A 20,345-nucleotide genomic window follows, 5' to 3' on the forward strand; every position below is an offset into this window, starting at 1 on the left:
TCACATTCCTTCCTTCTAGAAGATCAGTGTAAAAATAGTAGAGAACTAGTACAAAAATAACTACCAGCCAAATTCCCACTTTCTGATATAGGTATCAAAAATCCCCCACCATTCATTAACCCAGCTCCTAGTGGTGCATGCCTTGCAAGAACTGCTTAATTCTAACATAATAAACATTTGCTTGTAAACACTTTCATATAAATTCCATTTTGCAGAGACTCATTAAACTGGTCCCTCCCCAGAGCCTCAAGATCTAAATATATCCATAATAAACAAATCCAAAAACAAGCCTACATGACTAAGTAGTGACTGCACTACCGAGGGCAGGCGTAAGCAGATTTACATGCAATTCATTCATGCTAGATAGCTAGAAATCATACAGCACACATCAGCCGCCCCAGAAACTTCAATGGTACCACTGAGGAAACCACTTATTTGCATATGTACTCTCAAGTTTTTGAAATAAAGATGCTCAGTAAGAAACTATATATGTATAAGCAAAAAGACTCAAAGCTTTTTGTATCTCTATAACCTGTGTAAAGCTTTCTCCTTCACAGGTGTTCTAGCATCACTTACCAATAAAAATATCCAATTTGAAAATAGGTCACATTTGTCGCCAGCCATCCTCAGGCCAATATAGCCTTTTTCCCTAGTGGATGGTCTGATGTTTTATTCAGTCTACTAAACAAAACAAAAAAAAAACCAACAGACAACACAAAACAACCACAGCACAAAAAACCCAAACCACACCACCAAAAATAACCACACATCTGTCCTTCAGCTACTACCAAGACTGTATATCAACGACAAACATCTTTAAAAGTCGTCTTCCCTAAATTAAACTAGGGGAGTACTATCTGGGTGCCAAAATCCACCGAGCAAAAAGCACAAAGACCTCTCTCCGGGACTTGCCTACTTATCCAACGGATTTCTGTAGTAATCTAAAGGCAGCAAATCCAATGCAGTAAGTTATCGACTGAAGCAATGCACGTATTGACACGGAACAAGGGACACTTGCGCTTTCAGCCTCTGCCAGGGGCACGCTCCAGAAAAGCCGCCAGCTTGCATTCTGAGCAAACCTGTTGGCTACGCACCTGGCTCCGAGGGATAAGATGCACCGTCATTCCCCCAAAACGCACCCGTGACCGCACCGACGCTCTCACCGCAGGGCTCTCGCCTCGCTCGTTCATTTTTATTTTTTCGTTTTCCTTACCAAGTGACAGAAAACACGCGGCGAGGCTGGAGCGAGCAGCGAGGTGGCGGAGGGACAAACCGCCCCCCCCCCCCCCCCCCGCTTTCACCGCGGCGACCCCGCCGTGCGCGGAGGCTGCCGCGGGCGCACCGCGAGGGCACGCGCCCCCGCCGGCCCACAGCGGGCCGCCGACACGCGTGGGGCCAACGGCAGCGTCCGGTGACACGCACGCCCCGCCAGGCGGGCTGCTGCCGCGGGGACGGGGGGCACCCACACCGCCCCGCCGGAGGAGAGGGCTCGCGTGGGGCACGCCGCGCTCCGCCTCGCCGAGGGGCACCAGAGGCTCCCGCCGGGAGCCCCGCAGCCGTCACACCCTTCCCCCCCCCAAATCCCGCTCCTCGAACCCCGGGCGGCACAGACACACCGACCTGCGGCGGCCGAGAAACGTCCCCTCACCGCCTCCTCCCGGGCCGAGGCCGCCATTGGGCCGGCCGGGCGGCGCTCGACGGGCGAGGCCGGCTCCGGGCGAGACGGAAAGGCGCAGGGAGGGGAGGAAGAGAACCCACCACACCCCGCCGGGTCGGCCCCGTCCTCACCGGCCCACCCCCCGCGGAACCCGGCCCGACCCCGCCGACAACTTACTGCCCGCAGCAGCGGCGTCTCCTCGGGCCGCCGCGCCCCGCGCCGCCCCCTGCATGGGCAGCACCCGCCGCGACCGCCCTCGGGAGCGGCGGCGGGGACGGGGAGCGCGGCGGGAAGGGAAAGGGCGGAAGAGCCCAGCGGGGAAGCTCGGCTGGGGCGCAGCGGGGGAGCGGTGAGGCGGCGGCGGGGGCTGCCCGGTGCTGCCCGGCTGGCTGCCGCTCGGCCGGGCCCTGCCGCTGCGGCTCCCAGGCGCGACTGACAACAACGGCCGCGGCGGCGCGCGGGGAGGCGGGGGGGGGGGGGAAGGCGGGGGGGGGGGGGGGGGGGAGGCGGGGCCAGGGCCCCCCGCGCGAGCCCGGCGGCAGCGCGCCTGCGCGGCCGGGAGGCGGTGCCCGCGGCGTCACGGCGGGCGCGCGGAGCGGGGCGGGGCGAGCGCCCGGGAGGGGAGCGCGGGGGGGCGGGGCTGGGATGGGCTGGGATGGGATGGGATGGGATGGGATGGGCTGGGATGGGCTGGGCTGGGATGGGCGGGGCTGGGCTGGGCTGGGCTGGGCTGGGCTGGGCGGGGCGGGGCTGGGATGGGATGGGCGGGGCTGGGCTGGGCAGGGCTGGGCTGGGATGGGATGGGCGGGGCTGGGCTGGGCTGGGCTGGGATGGGCAGGGCTGGGCTGGGCTGGGCTGGGATGAGCTGGGCTGGGCTGGGCTGGGCTGGGCAGGGCTGGATGGGCTGGGCTGAGCTGGGCAGGGCTGGATGGGCTGGGCTGTGTCCCCTGCCCGCACGCCCCGGCTGCCTGGAGGTCCTGGGCGATCCCCTGGCAAAAAAAAACAAAAAGGAAGGGAGGAAGCATGGAAGGTCTGGAGAGGGCAGAGCCCGCGGGCCCACCAGCTGCGTGGCGGCCGCTCTCCCTCCGGCAAGGTTCTCTAGTGGTGAGGGGGACCCGGCGAGGATGGATGGTGGAGGTCAGCTGGAAGCAGGGGCAGTGAAAGCAAAGGGTGGCATTGAGGCTGGCAGGAGTACGCAGGCCAGGAACGGGCCCGGCGGGTGTTTCAGGGGGAAAGGGCTGTTGGTGTAATGCAAGGGCGCAAAAACCCGGCGTGGTGGTGACGCGGAGGTGGGTTCAGGCTGCGGCATGCTGAGGGTCAGGGGCAAGGCGGTGGGTCAGGGCGTCAGAAGCGGGGCAGGACTTCCCTCTGAAGAACAAGGGAAAGACCTCTGTGAACAGCCAGGGGAAGGAAAGACTAAAAAAGTGGCAGTTTGTGAAGTGCCCGTTTCTTGCAAATAGAAGTGGCCGATCAAGACAAACATAGAGAGAACACAAAACTTCATTATACTGAAGCCCAGTTTTAAGAAAATGGTTCCCCCCCTGCTTTGACAATATTTAGATGTCACTCATGAATAGCTTATATTACACAGCAGGGGCTATTGAATTAACCAGGAATTTCTTTGGCTGAAACCAATCATTTGTGAGTAAACTCAACTAGAATATACAGTTCGGAAAATGACTAAACTGAAGTAGTGTTCATATGTACTAGAAAGGATCTCACAAATTCCTATTTTAAGGAAATTCTCAAAACAGAAACAGACAATACATCAAGGTTTCAGAATATGTTGTTCCTGATCACTGTTGCCTATAGTGAATGAGAATTTTTTACATTTTTTTCAACATTTAAACAATTCAGTAGGCCTGATTCTCTGCCTGTGTACCAGTTGGACATCAGTAACACAGAACTGATTGCTGAAATTACCAGGCGGATCTGATGTTGGACATTGCAAGAATCAGCCCATCACCTTTGGCTACCTGATCATTGCTGGTTTCCTTAAGTCTTGGTTTGCACCAGTGTGCAGCATGCACGGCTTGGGTTTCTGAGCCTGCTACAATCAGGTGGCACCTGATAGTTATTGTTCTGTAAAACGTAAGCCTAGATTCTGTGTCTCACTTTCTAGTTAATAATAGCTGTTATTCCAACTTGTTTTTCTGTTTGAGTTTCGTTTGGATATTAAAGAAGGCACATCTTACAAAGACCACAGATGTGTGAAGGTTGTAATGATGCCTCAGTTCAGTGCTACTAAGCCTCCCTTTGCAAAATATTTTGGCCTGAAGGACTTTTTTTTTTTTTTTTAATATTTGCTGGAAATCACATTATCTGTTGCACTGCCACATAAGGCATCAAACTCACGTGTACTCAACCATTCAGTGTGTTTGCGTGTGTGTTTGCTTGTGAGGGAGAACAAGTGGGTGGAAAGGGATAAGTTAGCAGGAAAAAAAAAAAAAAAGGATTAAAAAAAGCCTATTCTCACCTGTGATATAGCTGTTGTGAGTTACTATACTTTGGGTCACTTGAATAATACAGTACTTCTTTGCACAGGCTGATGTGTCTATCTAGATGAATATGTGTGAGACTAAAAAGAAGAGGGTCAAGGATATGTGCAGCAGTTAGGGGGAGACAACAGGGACTGGAAGGCATCTGGCAGTCAGAGTGGGCTGGAATTCAGTGCAGGCTGGTTTGCCTTTTTTCAGACAGTTGTATTACTGCTTACATGAGATTGCACGCTGCTGGGGTGAGACCGATGCCGTTCCCCAACGGGCTACTGTAAATCTCCTGTCACACACACAGTCACTTTTCTCTTCAGTGGCACAGGGCCTTGTTTTGGTTTTGTGAGGTTTTTTCGCAGTGAAAACTTAATTCGTGTGCTAGCTACACGCCTGTGAAATCAGACAAGCTGCAGCTAGGTTCCTGGGGGAGGCTTTTGGTTGGCCTCACCTGGTTTACCTTGCAATAAAAGCGCCGTGCCCTGTCTCCACCTCAGTTTTAAAACAAGACAGGTAATAGGCCTTAGCTGTGCCACAGCAAAAACACACCTCATCCGACAGCCATAGCCTGAATGTATTTCTCTAGGAAAGGTGACAGCAACAGCCTCATGCCTCTGTTTGAGGGGTTGCTCATGGTGTATATGCATCCAGATCAGCCCGGACAAGATTCCTCTTTCCTAAATCCAAGCTTAGTCTACTGTAGAAGGAAAATTGTAGGTGATATTTGTTTTTACAGAGTCTTACTGGCTCGCATCAGAAACAACCTGGTTTTATACAAGGTTTTAAATGTGTAAGCCAGTTGTGAAAAATTGCTAGTCTGCAGTACTTGAGAAGGGGTGTGCTTTTCAGGAGATGAATCATTACAGTTCACCTGTTTCAAAAATTAGGCTAATACTTAATGTAAATTAGTTTGCACCTTTCTAATGAGATGTGTTTGAAATGCAAAGTAGTGAACATGTTGGGATGTTTCAAAGCGTATGAGGCTTAAATAATGACTTTGGACCAGCCTTTGTCAGTCTGTCCATTCTCCCTAGTAATTCCCAAACCCAGTGGTCAAAGCTGAATTAAAGGACTAGATACCTCCAGAATTACATGTTTTCACAAGTGTCATCAAACTAGGGCTAGGTACTGGAGAGTAACCTTACCTGTACTCCCTGTGCAGCAAAAGCTGTGGTGTGAGCTCACCCTTTTATTAGTCACAGGAGAATCCGCATGGATGAGAGTGGCTTTTTCGCCTCAGGGTGGAAAAAGCTTCAGTCAAAATTCACACTTCATTAGACACTGGATAATCTGAGCATGAGGCTCAAATCCATAGGCCTCATTAGTTCCCTTTCGTTATTAAATTATTAACAGTTTCCCTGACAAAGCAGAACAAAGCAGCTGCCTTTGGACAGATATAGAAGAGTACAATTCAGACTGAAGCTTATGCAGGACATCCAGATAATACATTTCTTAATAGTCTCAGTGCTTGCATTTGAACATTCCGTACATTGAAACCATCAGAGTAGCTAACTCAGGTTTCTGGGCTGATGCAGAAGCTGCTGCAAATGTCCAAAGGAATCACATGCAGTCTCTTTTCTGAGGTCAAAACTCAACTAAAGTTAAGATTTGCGAAGGATCTCAAGGGCCACATCAAGAGCTGCCATAACTCCAGGAGTAAAAGGCTGAAAAATGACAATATGGGCTGTTCCCGAATGGGGCTCGTGATTTGGTAACACTGGAAGCAGATAAGATTGTGGTCTTTGCCTCAGAAACCATCTTTGCCTCAGAACTACCAACAGGGTATGCCAGCTTTTTGTTCTTGGTATTCAAGGAGGAGAATGGCCAGCAATGGGTGAGGATCAAGTCAGGGATTACAGAGGAGAACTCAACCATAAACATGCATGGGATAGCTGAGCTGCAGCCAAGGGTGTTGACGGAGCTGGCTGGTGTCCCCACAAGGCCACAGTTTTATCTTTGAAAGGTCATGGAAACTGGGAAAGGTCCCCAATAGACTGGAGAAAGGCAAGTGTTGTGCTCATCTTGAAAATAAAAGCCCAAAGGGAAACTGTTGGCTGATAGCCTCACTGCAGCCCATGTGGAAATCCATGTCCTCTTGGAAAACTTTTCTGAGTACAGGAAGGAGAAAGTGGTCAGGAGAACAGCCAGAATGCATTTACCAAGGGTGAATCATGTCTCACCAACCTGATTGCCTTCTGTAATATAACAACTGGATTAATAGATTAAGGAAGAGCAGTGGATATAATTTACCTTGATTTTTGCAAGGCTTTTGACACCATCTACCACAATCTTCTATCCAAATTAGGACATTATGGTCTGAATAGATGGTCATCTACATGGGTATAAAACTGTTTAGATGGCAGGGCTCAGAGAACAGTGCTTAACTGGCTATACTCCTTCTGGAGGCCAGTGAGAAGTGGAGTACCATAAGGGTCTGTCCTGGGACCTGAGCTATTTATCAGTGCCTAGAGGATGGGACAGAATGCTGTCTCATCAAGTTTGCAAATGACAGCAAATTGGTGGGACTAGCCAATATGGTCAAGGGTAAAGCTGGCATTCAGAGGGACTCAGGCTGGAGGAATGGGATGACAAGAACTTAATGAAATTCAACCAGGACAAATGGTACTTGGGACAGACTAACAACCTGCAGGGTATGGGGGTGGAGAAGGGCCTGAGGTCCTGAAGGAGCTGGGTGAGCCTGAACCAGCCATGAAGGCTGACAGCACTCTGAGCTTTGTCAGCAGGAGCACAGCCAGCAGATGAGGGAAGTGATTACCGTCTCGGCACTCCAACCACATCTGGAATACTGTGCTTTTTCCACCACTGCAGAGTTACTCCACTGTGCTGCAGGTTGCAGGTCTTTCCAAAAAGTCTCTCCTCCCTCCCTCTAGGAAGAGGAGAGGGGCACAAACATCCACCCACAGCCTGTATTGGGGAGGAGAGATGCAAAGCACGGCTGGGGGTTCTACAGTGCTGTAGAGGAAGAAGGTGTGTCCTTCCTGCTGTGGGTGGAGTGCAACATTTCCTGCCGGTGCCAAGGACATTTGGAGGGTTATTGCCGACTGTGAGGGAAGCACATATTGCATCCCCTAACTCCTTACTTGCTTTTTAGTCAAAGCAACCAATCCAGCTGGTGACACAAATAGCAGAGACAGCGACACAGGGGACAGAGGGCCCTTTTGCTGACAGGAAACTTGGGTTGTGGCACTACCTGACTTATCCCAGGCAAAGCTGACAAAAATATCAGGCTGAGATCCAGTGTGCAGCCTCTCTGAGTCCAATTAGCACAGAAGCAGTGCAGAAACTTCACTTTTCCTGTGATACCTTTGTCCCACAACTAGTTCTGGTGAGGTGACAGCACAGTGTACAAACTTCCACTTCACTCAGAAAGGAACAGGACATTAAGAGAAAATCAAGCATAGAAATGATGAATGAAGTCAGGTATGATGTGGCCTTCTAATGCCTCAGTTTGAGAAGATTAAAATGTGTGAATATGGAGGGGAATGTAGAAGCACAAGGTCTGTGGACATGCCATTAGTCTTTTAGGTGATAAACTAATTAAACATAGTAAAGTTAGGAGTGGTTCTGAGGCTGGTGATTTACATTCCTATTCACTTATGGGTTTGGGCTTGGCCCAAGTTATTTAGGGATTCCCAGTAAGTCTTCTAGGGAAGATGGATAGGAAAAAATTAGTCAGTTCCAGAAAAAAAAAAAATTCCTTGGTGCTAACATGTTACTTTGTAGTAGTCATGAGCTTAACTCAGAAGTACTGTCTGACCTTCTCTGTTCTGGGAAATGTTGGGAGGCATTTGTGTGGGATGAAGTGCCAGGTTTTCTCATGCAGGTGTCACACTGGCTGGGGAAGACTTTGCATGAGCTGGAGTCTCAAAATACCCCTTACCTTGCCAGGGTAGAAGAATAAAGAATACAGCAAGGACCTGAGAGGAAGAAAGGAAGGTAGGATTTAGAAAAATCGTCCTTCTGAAGAACAAATCCATGGCAAGAGCCTCTGAAAATAAATGCAGAAAGGATTCTTTCAATTTATTTATAAAATGGAGGATTGGAATACACTAAGTGGTAGGAAGTGTAGAAAAGCTGTCATGTATTTACTGCTGCAAGAAAAAAGTACACAATTCATTTGTGTTAAAATAAAAATCAGAGTTCTCATCATGTGACAGATTAGTCAGCGCCAGTGTTTGCTACTGAAGCACAAGGATGTGACCTATATTCCTTGGTACCACTTTAATGGGTGAAATAATATCATCATGTCCTTAAAAGCAAATGTTGAAAAGTTTTGTACAGTATTAGAATTATTACTTATTTTTAGGTGTGTTCAAACATACATTGCCTACTGAAGGGTTCTTAAGAATACATAGCCCTGATTTAGCAGCAATAGTTCCTTCCATGCCCTTACAAGAAAACTTAATTGCATCCCATGCATTGCAGAAAATAAGAAGATGCAATGTGGAGACCTGTACCTGAAGACCTATAAAACCACATCTCAGTGATGTAATGCCATGGATTTAAAAATAAGCAATTTCTTGAAAGGAAAGCTTGAGAATTGCACCTTTGAGGGCAATTGTTGTCATGAAACAGCAGTAATCATGTTTTACGCAGCAAAATATGTTTCCATGGGATAACTGATATTCACGTAAGAGGACAATGTTGCCATTTTTGCAACTGCAACATTTTAGTTTTGAAATGAAACATTTCAAAAAATTCTGTCAACGGAGGATTTAGTGATGGGGTTTCTTTGTTTGGTTGGGTTTTGTTGTTTTGTTTTTGTTTGGTTGATTTTTTTTTTTTTTTTTTTTTTCTGATGAATGCCCTACTAAATGCATACACATCTGCTTGTGGTGCTGCATCGAAATGCAGTCAAAATGACTTCTGCCAGTGCAGTAAAAGCCAAGGGTTAAAGCTGTGTAATTAAATTCACCCGTGGAACGAAGAGCGAAGGGCAGAGCAGCTTTCCAGGGTTAGCAGATTTTAAGCTGCACATTCCCAAGGATTCACAACTCCAGCCCTGGCCCATGCTTCCCTCCCAGCACTACAGAAATTGTATCCACCTACACCTCATCTTCAATCTGGCCTGTGCCTTGAAGCCGAGGAGACAGTCTTTCTATTTTGTTGGGTTTTTCTGCCTTTCACTCAGTCTTCCTTTCTGGACTCAGTCTTTCTTTTCCTTAGGTGGCTTGAGAAGAATGCTATGTGTTTAGTTTATCAGACTGCTGTTTCATGAAGTTACTAGTGGATATGTAGAGTTTCTCAATTCAGGCTGGAAAATAAAAATGCAGTTTTCTTATAATGACTTTGCTTTTGACACTGAGTAGGTGTGCCAGAAATTGAGATCTCTGGAAAAGAGAAAGAAAGGAAAGAACGATTTTCTCAGTAAATGTGTCTTAGAAAAAGAAAAAAGAAGAAATAGAAAAGAGACTTCAGAAACTTCTGGTTCATAATATCTGCCACATAATACAGTGGCTGCAAACTCAAACAAGACAAAATAACTGCTCATACAATGCAGTATTATTTGAACAACCAAGAGGTTTACCATGCTCTATACAATCTTTGTACTTTTACAGCCAGCTTCGATATGTCCTTTAACATTCTTCCCATTTTCCAAATAGGAATAGTACTGGAGTCACATATATATATTTAATCTCCAGGTTTAACTCCAAATTAAAGGCAACCTCAAACATAATTGAATGCAGAACTTTAAATTCCCTTTCCATGTTTAAACAATTACATTCCCAACCACTGATAAATAACATTTGTTGTCCATTTACAACTGGAGTATTAAAAAATAAATAGGATGTCATGGTACCTAATTAGAAAGTTCATATATAAGGGTTGCCAGTCTTCAAGATAGATGCATGGATTCCTCTGTGTTCCTGCAGCGACTGTTTTATAGCTGAGATGGATTTGTCAATGCCATCTTGAAACTATGTCGACATTTTCTTGAAGTCCTACTGAGCCTGTTCCTGCAAACTGTCCAACTGAGAATCAAAGGGACCAGATGCTTTGAGGACTGAAACTGAGCAAGTTATGTCATGAAGCCACTGTTGTGCTTGTTCTATGTTCCTGAGAAAGATCAGGATTAGACTTTCTCTAGGCCCACAACAAGAAAATGTATGTTATTTCAGCTCCCTTCACTCCACGAGCCTGAGGACTAGAAACTCAAGGAGGGGATAAAAAGGGTTGAATTTTTTTCTCTCTGTTTGATCACTGCCTGTGAAGCATTTGTCCCATGGCACTATATCCACATTAATTATAGGACTATTTTAGAAAATGATCAGGACTGTTTATTGAGTACTGCTATAATGTATAAATGAGTCTATATTACTCACAGTGAACATATGCTTTGCTGTATTTTGGTCTCATGTCAATGCAACCCCATTATTATAAATCAAACAGAGGATTTGACAGACTACTTGAGTCACATCTTGCTCACTGCTCCCACTGTTCATTCTAACATACACAATGTGCCATTTGTAAAAGGAACAAACCCCAACAGATTATTTTAATTAATTGAACAGCTGAGCACATCTTGGTGTAACACAAAAGATGCTGTACCTCTTTTACTTTTACTAACAAACTTGCTAGCTAGCTCATGTAGTGTTTGTGAAATTATAGTGGATTGCTAAAAATGTATTAAAACACAATTCACTAATATTCAAGCTCTTTAAAAGGCAGCAAGAACTACATACTCTACTTGAGAAATAAGAGGCAGATTGCTTATCTGTCATGTGAACAAAGAAAAGGTGAGGACATTTCTCAACCAATTGCCTGTTTAAAATGTTTCCAGATGGAATCACACCTGATGGTTTTGCACTGAAGAGTATAAATTACTGCAGTGAAGTGTATTTATTAATGGAGCAAAGCAAAAGCTATCTAAATGTAAGCCTTAGTGACCAGTAATGTAATTCACTCATAATATCTCTTCTTTCACATGTTGATAAAATATAATTGGGGTGCAGCTTGGAGAAGATTTCTGGAAGACAAAATTTTCTCAACATTTGCTTTCAATTACTCATTGCATTTTTTTAGGTTTTTTAGTGCTTGTTTTAAAATTCCTGATCTGTTTGTTTTATCACGTCTCAAGGAAACACAAGCATGTACATGTAATAAAACTGTTATGATACTTGTTTGTGCACTCTGCATGCTGGCTGACTAGGCAAGCAATTATGCTAATCTCACTGCGAAGTGTATTTATTACTTGTGCTGGATTTACAGCCACACCTGTCTGCCCTGTCTTGTACCAAGGCATGAGAGTTCAGGAACAACAGTGTTTCTTTAATCCAAGGACAATTCTGTAAGAAAGTTCATACATCATACACTCCAGGCATCCCAACCCCGAAATCTTTAGGATATTTGATCCACAGATCATTGGGAAGGACCACTGCTGAGTCATAGACAGCATTTTGAAATCTATGACTTCTTTTCAGTCTTTGATGGATCCAGGGACTTGTGCTAAAGGAGTCAAAGAAATGCAACTGGAAAGAAGTTCAGTTGTGTCCTGTCTCTTCCCATACTTACATGGGAAATTCCACTGCCTGCCCTTACTCATAGGGTCTTTACTTCTTGTGATAAGAGACAAAGGATCTGCAAAGGGTTGGGAATTGTGCTGCCGAGGAGGGCAAAAGCAAGGGTTCTCTTCTCTTCACATTCTCTGCTCAGGTCAGAAGTATGGTCTTAGCTCTCTCCCAAGCAAACTCAGTGAAGATGGAAGGTTGGAGGTGCTGGGGTACAGAAGAATAGTGAAGTTTAGGAGAGGTGCTAAAGTGTATTTCCTAGGAGTTGCTAGGTTGGCTATTTTGTCTAAAAGAGAAAGGAGGGAAAGTCAAACATTGGGTCTGTAGGCACCTTCCTTCATAAGCACCTTGTAGGTACAATCTAATCCTGAGGCCCAGTTTTGTCAGGACTAAATTCCACATAAATCTGACTGCTTAGTGTTGACCACCAGTGGACACAAGTAGCTCTGTACTTGAATCCTGACTCACATCTCTGGAATAATTGCTCAGAAGCGTTGGGGGTGCCAGCCAATGGAAAACAGTAGGCACAGAGATTTAGTTGGATTTTAGGCCAGCAGAATCTGGGACTAAGTTAAATATTTAGATTAATTGAAGGTGTTATTCACCCCTCTCTCCTCCTCAGTTTGGATACCTAGCAATCCGTCTTTTCTTTTAGAGTTCTGAACATTTATGCAACCAGGAAGAACTATATCCCAACCTCCTTTAGGCTGTCCACAATTAGTCCTACCAGCTACACTCCAGAGTTGAATCACATGCCTTCCAGCAGTGATTTTTAGACCACAACTGAGTGTCTGTCAGCTGGCCAAGATTGCACATGCTTTGGAGTCCATCTCTGGTTTCCTAGGAAACCTCGTTCAGGTCCTCCTGCAATGTTCCAAGGCACCCAGGACACATTTCATTGCTGCCACTGTTCATGTTTTTGTACGTCCCTAAGTAATCAACACATCAAAGGTGCATTTGCATTTTTTATTCTTAAGTTTCTAAAGGAGTACAATGAATTGCTGACCATGCAAAACTGATTGTATTTCCAGCTATAAAACTCAAGAGCTTTACTGGGAAGTCTGAAGTTGAAACTCTACCTTATTCACCTCACCTACACTGCCAGTGTTGGGCTACTGACCAGTACTGCTGTTTTCCTTCTTGTTATGTCGACTGGCAGGCCACACTTCATCCAAGCAGCTACCTGTGGCTTTGCTCTGATTTATTTATCTGCTGTTGTTCAGGACTAGTTATTCTTCAAAGATCAAAATCTCTCTCACAGCCCATATTTCTAATGACAACCTGCAACCATTAACAGCTTATCTCTTACCTTCCATGGCAGGCCAGAAGGCTGAACTTTCTCCGGGGAGTCTTTAACATGTACACAGTATCTTTGCTCAAGAATGAGCTATTTATTTCTTAAAAGAAAAAGGGGGGGAAACATTGCATATTGGGGATATTGGCTAAAATCTTTTTGGTGAGCTTTTCCTTCGAAACAGAGAATATTCTGTAGAGAGCAAATATTTCTGGGGAAAGCAAAGTTTTAATTAGAAAATTTTTAGACAGTCTTCATATGTTGTGATTCATCTGTCTCTAGAGACTCCAAGACCCTTGTCACAGATGTAGGCTTGATATGCACCTTCTCTTCTCTACACACACTGGTCACAGATGTCTGAATTCTACTTTTTTCATGGCAGGCCGAGGCTTTAATGCTTTTCCCTGGAGGAGAGGTAAGAGCCAGAACATATGTAGGCTGTATTACATTTTCATTTGTAGTCAGTGATGTGTAAAGTTTCTAAAAGTTGTTGACACTCAGGTGATATGTTCTATCTCCATTAGAGGGGAGATACACAGGGATACACAGTCAGATACCTTTTTGTTTGCAAAGACCTTCTCTCCTTTTACCAACCCAGAACCGTTCTCCATCACTTCTATCTCATGTAATGAAATACACAGCCTTGTAGTTTTCCAGTCTTATTCCTCTTTCTTATCATTCATATATAATGCGTTTCTACCTTCTATTTTGTAGCCGTTTACATTTTATTGATCCTTGGAGTTTACAAGTCAGTGATTTATTATCTTTCACTTCTCTTTGTACTGACAGGGAACCTTCCTATTTTTCTACTTCAGATGTAGTGTGAGGTAAAAATATTTGTGGCTGAAACACATCAAAATGTAAGGGACACTTTTAAGCCATGCTAATCATTATTACACAGATTTTTAGAAAAAGAGACAAGGAAATTCATGGTTAACACCCCATTTTCTGAAACACCCGTCTTAATGAAACTTGGTGTGGCAGCATCTGCCATGTATTAGATGCAGCTGTTTAGAGGGCTGTGCAATGTCTGACGAGAGAGGAGATGAAGGATTGAGACCTTATTTTTTAAGCTTCAGAGCCAGAAGGTGGGTATCCAAGACTTTTGAGCCAAGGATGAATTCAAGAGCCTGTAATTTAAAAAATAGGATACAATGGCATGTGTGCAGAAAGATAAAATGTTTTCTTGAACAACAACTGTTGGAAAAGGAGCCAGAATATCTCCTGCACAGCATGGGCCCTAGAGAAGCACTGTGGCCTGTATCACTTTCCAAGTGTGGGCGAGGGGCAGCACCAGGAATGAAACTGAGGTGAGGGGAAGGCACAGCAAGACATGGGACAGGGACCAGCTGCATCTGCAGGGCAATGACTGCTAACTTTGGCAGCAGTGGGCATGACTAGTGTTAGAGGTTTGCCACTCCTTCCATGCCAGGTGTTTCCAGACCAAGGGTCAGATCCTCCTGGGTGCAGCGTCATTTGTCCTGCCCTTTGCTCCTCTCTACTTTGTAAATGAGGAGGTTTAAAAATAGGCCACAGCACTGCAACTGTATTGTCAATAACTAGTCCCCTTTCTCTGGCTCACCTGGCAAGGCTGGTACTGCTAAAAACCTCACACAGTGCTGAAGAGGAACCAAGGTTGTGCTGAAATGGCTTGGTGGAAATGACAGGTGGCAAAAATAACTTAACTTGGTTTGGAAAAGTGTTCTTCTCCACTCCTTGTGGAAGATGTGTGCCTGTCATTTGTTGGTTTGTCACACAAAGGCTCTAGGTGGGTTCCCATTGCACAGCCACACAAATCTGCAGTTTTTAGGAAGCTTCTCATTTTTATCTGGCCAGGACGTTGCAACAGTGTTGGTTTTTTCCCCCATGGTGGGCCTTGCTATTGCCACTCAGTCACTTGTTGCATCACACCTAGGTTGATGCAAAGCGTTCCTCTTTGGGCTACAACTACAGTCAATCCAGGAGTTGCAGACAGCTACACTCTTATTAGACAAGGTGTTTTACCATGAGCAGCAATCTTTACAAGACCAGCTGTTGTTTGTGATGTCACGTGCCCCCCCAGCTTGCATGGGATTTACATAACATATCCCTTTTCTGCTGTCAAATAAAAGGATAGAGCACAGATTGGAGCTCAGTATAATGGAAGGACACTTTCTGTGAGGAGCTCTCAGCTTTGGCATTTGCTCGAGGCTGTTTGGGGGCTATGGGGAGGGGGGTGTTAATGATCAGGACAGGCTGTGAGTCTCTTCTGTTTTCCCAAGATTTCAGAAAAAATGGGGATAGACCTGACAGCTTTCCCCAAATCTGTTGCGTTTGCTAAGATTTTTAATAATGTGACTGGAATACAGCCCTGTGATCTCCAGCCACTCATCACACACACTAATGTGGCTCTGACAGGGATTTCATTCCTGGCCCCTACACTGAGTGTACAGGAGGCTCTTCGCTAGAAGAAGTGGGGCTTTGTGTAGAAATCCTATGTCTCAGGCCCACAGTTTGCTCCCTTGGGCTGCTCAGCTGGTTGAGCAAATTCCCTCTGTGAGCTCCAGTGATGTGAGTGCTCCAGAGTTCCTAGCTCACCTCTCCAGCCACCCAGGACAGAGGAAACAGAGGCAGATTTTGTGACTGTTCCTAAATTAAACAAGCACGATTGCCTCTGCCTAGATGGTGTTTCCTACTGCCATGGTCAGAGGTAGAATGTGAGTCTGGCAAGGCATTTCTTGTGTTCTTAGGTTCTGCATCTAGCAAAATAAGTGTACTACTCTAGGAAAAAAACCAACCCTGCACAACACCAGTGAGCAGCTGCATGTATTTCCCTGCTTAATTTTCCTCACCACTTCATAGTGTTCTTTGGCTTTAAGTCTAATGCTTTCTGAATACAGAGGATCCTCCTCTCTCCGTCCTCCCCACAGAGTTTTTCTGCATCCCTTTAGCAGCTGGTTCAGCAGCTAAACCAAATCACTCTGCTCTTCCTCTTTCCTGTCAAGTTCCTCCATGTCTCTGTAAATCTCTTTAAGTCTCTCAAGCTTTGCAGTATTTAAGATCCCAGGTTAATACCTAATCTCTTTGTCCTGCTTCTAGTAGTGGAAGTCTCCTCTTCCAAGTATTCTCCCTACAAACAAACTAGTTTTCCCAAGTCTCACTGCACCATCAGCCAGCTTGTTGACTATATCACAGAAAAAAAAAATAAATCTACAGATGGATGAATTGTCACTGCACTTGACCTAGAAATCTTAAAACCTGTTGCCAGTGCTGTATTTCTACCTAGTGGATAAAGGAGAAAAAAAGAGTTTTAATGATTTGTCCACAACCCTGCAATAAAAAGGAATAAACAGAACTCTGTAGAAACTGGAATTTGTATGGATTATATGTGGTAATTTAATAAATAAATAAATGGATAAATAGATAAATAAATAAATAACCTCCTGGTGCAGTAAACTAAAGTCCTTCCCCAAATCCTACCATTGGTTTCACACTCTGAACTGACAGCTTCTGAAAGTCAATATTGGTCTAGTCACAGAAAGGAAAAGAATCTTATGGTCATTCAACAACATCCAGTTAAATCCAGTAGATTTAGCTACAAGCATTTAAATAGGGTCCATGTGTCTCTTTTTTTCAGGCACTCTTGCACAGGAGGGAAAATGTGGATTTTGGAGCTACATGGGACAAAAATAATTTAGAAGATTCCCTTGGGCATCTCAAAATGGAAGAAAAACAAAGTGCAGGTTACTGCTGCGCTGTTGCTGAATGAGGTCACACTTCACACTGTATGTGGATAAAAGACAAGACAATTTCTCACTTCTCATTTCTGTTCTGTGCTGCCAGGTTAATTGTTGTCATTGTATTCCCCACAAGAGAATCTTCAGCAGTAGTGCCAAATAAACCAGATTAGTGTTCTGGGGCATTTGCTGGAAGTGATGCCAAATCCATTCTTGATCCTAATTATATGAAATATGCTCCAATAATTTTCCACAAGGTGAATAAGAATAATGCCAGAACTGCCACTTTCACTAAAGCTCAATTAGGAGGTATTCACTGAACCCAAGGTATATCATAACTTCTTCTTTGCAATTATATTATCCTTTTTGTAAACTAATGTTTACCTAGAGAAGATGAATTTCCAAATTCCTGGCACCAATACGAGAGTGATATTGGGAGAGAGAGAAAAACACATACAAGACCTGGCCCGTGTCCCAGCATTAGGCAAACTGACCTTTGGTTTCAATCTCTGCAGACAAGCTGTTGCATCTGTACAATTCCAAGCAGTACACATAGGAAATACACACTCAAATACAATGTTCGCTCCTGAATCTAAAAGAAGAAATGGCAAGCCACTTGACTGAGAAAATGAAATCAGATTAAACAAATTATCCTTTGTTCGTCATGGAACACTTCCTGTGGTGTAGAATACCTTGTTCTGCAATGAATTTCCGATTTCATGATGACTGATTTGCAGCAGCTGACTAAGAAAAAGGTATGTTTCAAAAACAGGCACCCACTACCAGCAGCTGCAAATTCAGACTTTTGTGCAAACTATTGAAAAATCATTGTAAAATTGACAGGCTTTCTCCTAGTGTGCAAGGACAATGAAGTATGTTTTTATTGCATTTGGAAAAGTAAATAAGTAAATTCCTTTACAGCTGGAGTTGAAAGAAGGTGGACAAACACATATACCAAAGCAAGGATAACGAATCATGTACATAATCTATAGCTGGCTTATGTAACAGTACCACCTTTCAGAGTTCTTAAAGCATCTTGATTTTCCATTTAAAAAAAAAACCAACAACCCAGCTTTCTCAATTTAGAGAATTTTGCTAATATCTGACTTTCCTGTTCTGTCTTCATGCTTTTGCTTTTATGGGAAGTCTCTTGAACCCCAAAGCTATCATTACAGAAATTGATGTTATGTTTCATGACTTCATTTACCTCTTTACATTTTTTAAGCTTCTTCCACCTCTGAATCTGCTGGAGAGACTATATTTATCGATTTTCTGATACAGGATCACAGAATATCTCAAGTTGAAAGGGACCTGTAAGGTTCACTAAGTACAACTCCCTGCTCTTCGCAGGACTACCTAAATCTTAAACATATGCCTAAGAGCATCATCCAGACACTCCTTGAACTCTGACAGGCTTGGTGCTGTGACCGTTTCCCTGGGGAGCCTGTTCAGTGACCAATCGCCCTCTCAGTGAAGAGCCTTTTCCTCATGTCCCATCTGAACTTCCCCTGGTGCAGCTTCAGATATTTGCTAGACCAAGCTCTGACTAATTTGCAGGATCACATTGTGGTTGCTGTATGAGAGAGTGAAGCCTGACATTTAAAGAGGGCAAGAAAATTGTTCAGGTGAGTTAGTGACTTCATGGTCGAGGCATTGGTATGCTTATGGCATGCTCTCTGCCACTGTCAGAATGGCTCTCTCAGCTTCAGGTGATAGTTACAAAGGTATCTCCACAAGTGGAGATACTCTCCAGTGGGATAATAGAGTACATTGGGATTAAGAAAAAAGCAGCTACACATCTCCTCTCCGTGTACACTGAATGCTGATTATACTCCCCCAGCCCTCTTGCAGGATTCAGCTAAGCAGATGATGCTCAATAGCTCACACTCATTCAGGCTAAAGTGCTCGAGGAGGCTATTGTTTTTCCCTTGGCAAAAGCCCAAAAAAGATTTCATTAGCAGTTGCTTATCAGGAATAGGGACAGGAAATCGTTGTGTCTCTGCTTGGAGACCAGTCCCTAAAATTCAACATGACAGACAAGCCCTTATACATACACTGCAGAGGTTTACAGCTGCCATGTCCCTGATACTCAAAGTGTGAAGTCTTTCTCGATTGCTGCTGCTGAATGGTGTGAGGGGTTTTGCTCCACTGACATTAGCTCCCAATACAAATTAGTATCCTTTTTTTTTCAGGAGCACTGGAAACTTGCCAGCAACTGGGCAAAGCTGAAGAGATGATAAAGGAGAGTTCAGAAGGTCTCCTGGGTGAAGTCTGAAGGAGATGCACGAGAAAGAAAGAGCAGGAGGGGAAGGGGCTGAACTGGGCTCTAGATCAAGGGATGCAGATCTCACAGCAGATACCCCTCGAGGTGCCTGTTTGCCTTTCTTGCCACAGGTGGATGCCCAAGGACTTCTAAAGCAGGACAGAGATGGAAGGAAGCTGCATTTCAGAAAGAGCTTGAGGAGCTCTCTTGCTTGTTTACTTTTAATTAGGTGGTTTAGGATGTCACATAAAATCTGTGTTGCTATATTTCCTCAGTTTTCCCCACAAAATATTAACGGGAACATGGAAGATGATAGGGGATATTTATAATCTCTGGGATGAATCTGAGGAATCAATACTAGATCTTGTGGGAAATGCCAGTCTCAGGGAGGAAGCTATCAGAGAGAGGGTTTGAAGGGAAGCTGTATGATCAACAGGCTGTACCTCATTTCTACCAGGAAATTCACTGCTGGGACCCCTGATTTTTAGTAATCCAGTGCATGTTCAAGGCAGGTATGTCCCTAGCTTGTATCCCAACCCCTGTTTTTGTGTTGATAAGAGACATCAGGATACAGAAGAAGGCCAATTGTGAAAAACAGGTCAGTGTCAATCTAACCTTGGAAATGGGTCCATTGCAATCTAGCAGCAAGCCTCCACCAGGGCTGCATGTGTTGAGAAATGTTCACCATGGGTTGAATCTTGCATCCAAGCAATATTCTGTTTAGTTAGTTAATGATGGTAAAGCTGTTCCTGGCATCTGAAAAACGTACGTGCATAAAAAGCAGTATTGATGTGCTGCATGATGGGATTAATGGAGCTGGCCAAGCAGCGTTGTTGTGTGCCTCTGCAAACTGCATGATGTAACTTGCTTGCACTGCTGGAGCTTCCTGGAGGCTATGCTAGAATCAGGGTATGAAAATGTATGCAGGCAAGAGACAGAGCAGTTGCAGTAAGCATGGTCTCCATTGGAGCAAACACAGGTGATTAATAGAGCTGCAAAAATGACCTGGGATGAGGAGATGGTTGTCTCTTTCTAATGCCAGAAATGAACATTTTCTAGTTGCTGAGATGGAGTGTACATGCCAATTAATTACCATTTTTCAATTAATTGTTACTGCGACATACCTTTCCCCAAAGAAATTATTGAGCAATACGACTATAACTCAAACTGGATCTGTCACAGCTGAGAGGGTAACTGACTGCATTTGCAATTCCTACTTCCCAGGTGTCACACATTTCTTCAGGTAATGGACAGAAGCACAAAAAGGGTAATTTGAGAGAGACATCTCTGTTCCCAGGTCTCATTGACTGACACTCAGCTTTCTTCCTGTTTTGTCAAATTTGCTCAGTGTGGTGCTGATGGTGTTGTTAGCTAGTGGTCTCAGCAGAGCTTGCAAA

The 20,345-nt window shown here is 44.7% G+C and overlaps 2 protein-coding genes across 12 annotated transcripts in view; one reads left to right on the top strand and one right to left on the bottom strand.

Annotated features, from left to right (window-relative positions):
- SNRK (SNF related kinase) overlaps positions 1-2,077 on the bottom strand; it is a 42,568-nt gene extending 40,491 nt beyond the window's left edge. The window contains exon 1 of one of the 3 annotated variants that reach the window (XM_051610590.1): positions 1,835-2,077. The gene's annotated coding sequence lies outside the window, so the exon portion shown is untranslated. Of the gene's footprint in view, positions 1-576; positions 1,061-1,094; positions 1,172-1,834 lie in introns of those variants that run through there. The other 2 variants (XM_051610591.1, XM_051610592.1) reach the window with 2 other exon arrangements.
- A 14,585-nt stretch (positions 2,078-16,662) lies between these two features.
- The window catches only part of LOC127380944 (uncharacterized), a 28,952-nt gene continuing 25,269 nt past the window's right edge, over positions 16,663-20,345 (top strand). For 3 of the 9 annotated variants that reach the window (XM_051610609.1, XM_051610608.1, XM_051610611.1), the window contains exons 1-3: positions 16,663-16,733; positions 17,201-17,440; positions 18,878-19,546. Coding sequence is in view for 3 of the 9 variants with exons in the window: in XM_051610611.1 (XP_051466571.1) it covers positions 19,448-19,546 (99 nt within the window). In the remaining 6 variants the exon portion in view is untranslated. Of the gene's footprint in view, positions 16,734-17,200; positions 17,441-18,877; positions 19,547-20,345 lie in introns of those variants that run through there. The other 6 variants (XR_007888611.1, XR_007888613.1, XR_007888612.1 and 3 more) reach the window with 4 other exon arrangements.

The sequence above is a fragment of the Apus apus genome, chromosome 2, assembly GCF_020740795.1.
Source record: "Apus apus isolate bApuApu2 chromosome 2, bApuApu2.pri.cur, whole genome shotgun sequence".
Lineage (NCBI taxonomy): Eukaryota > Metazoa > Chordata > Aves > Apodiformes > Apodidae > Apus > Apus apus.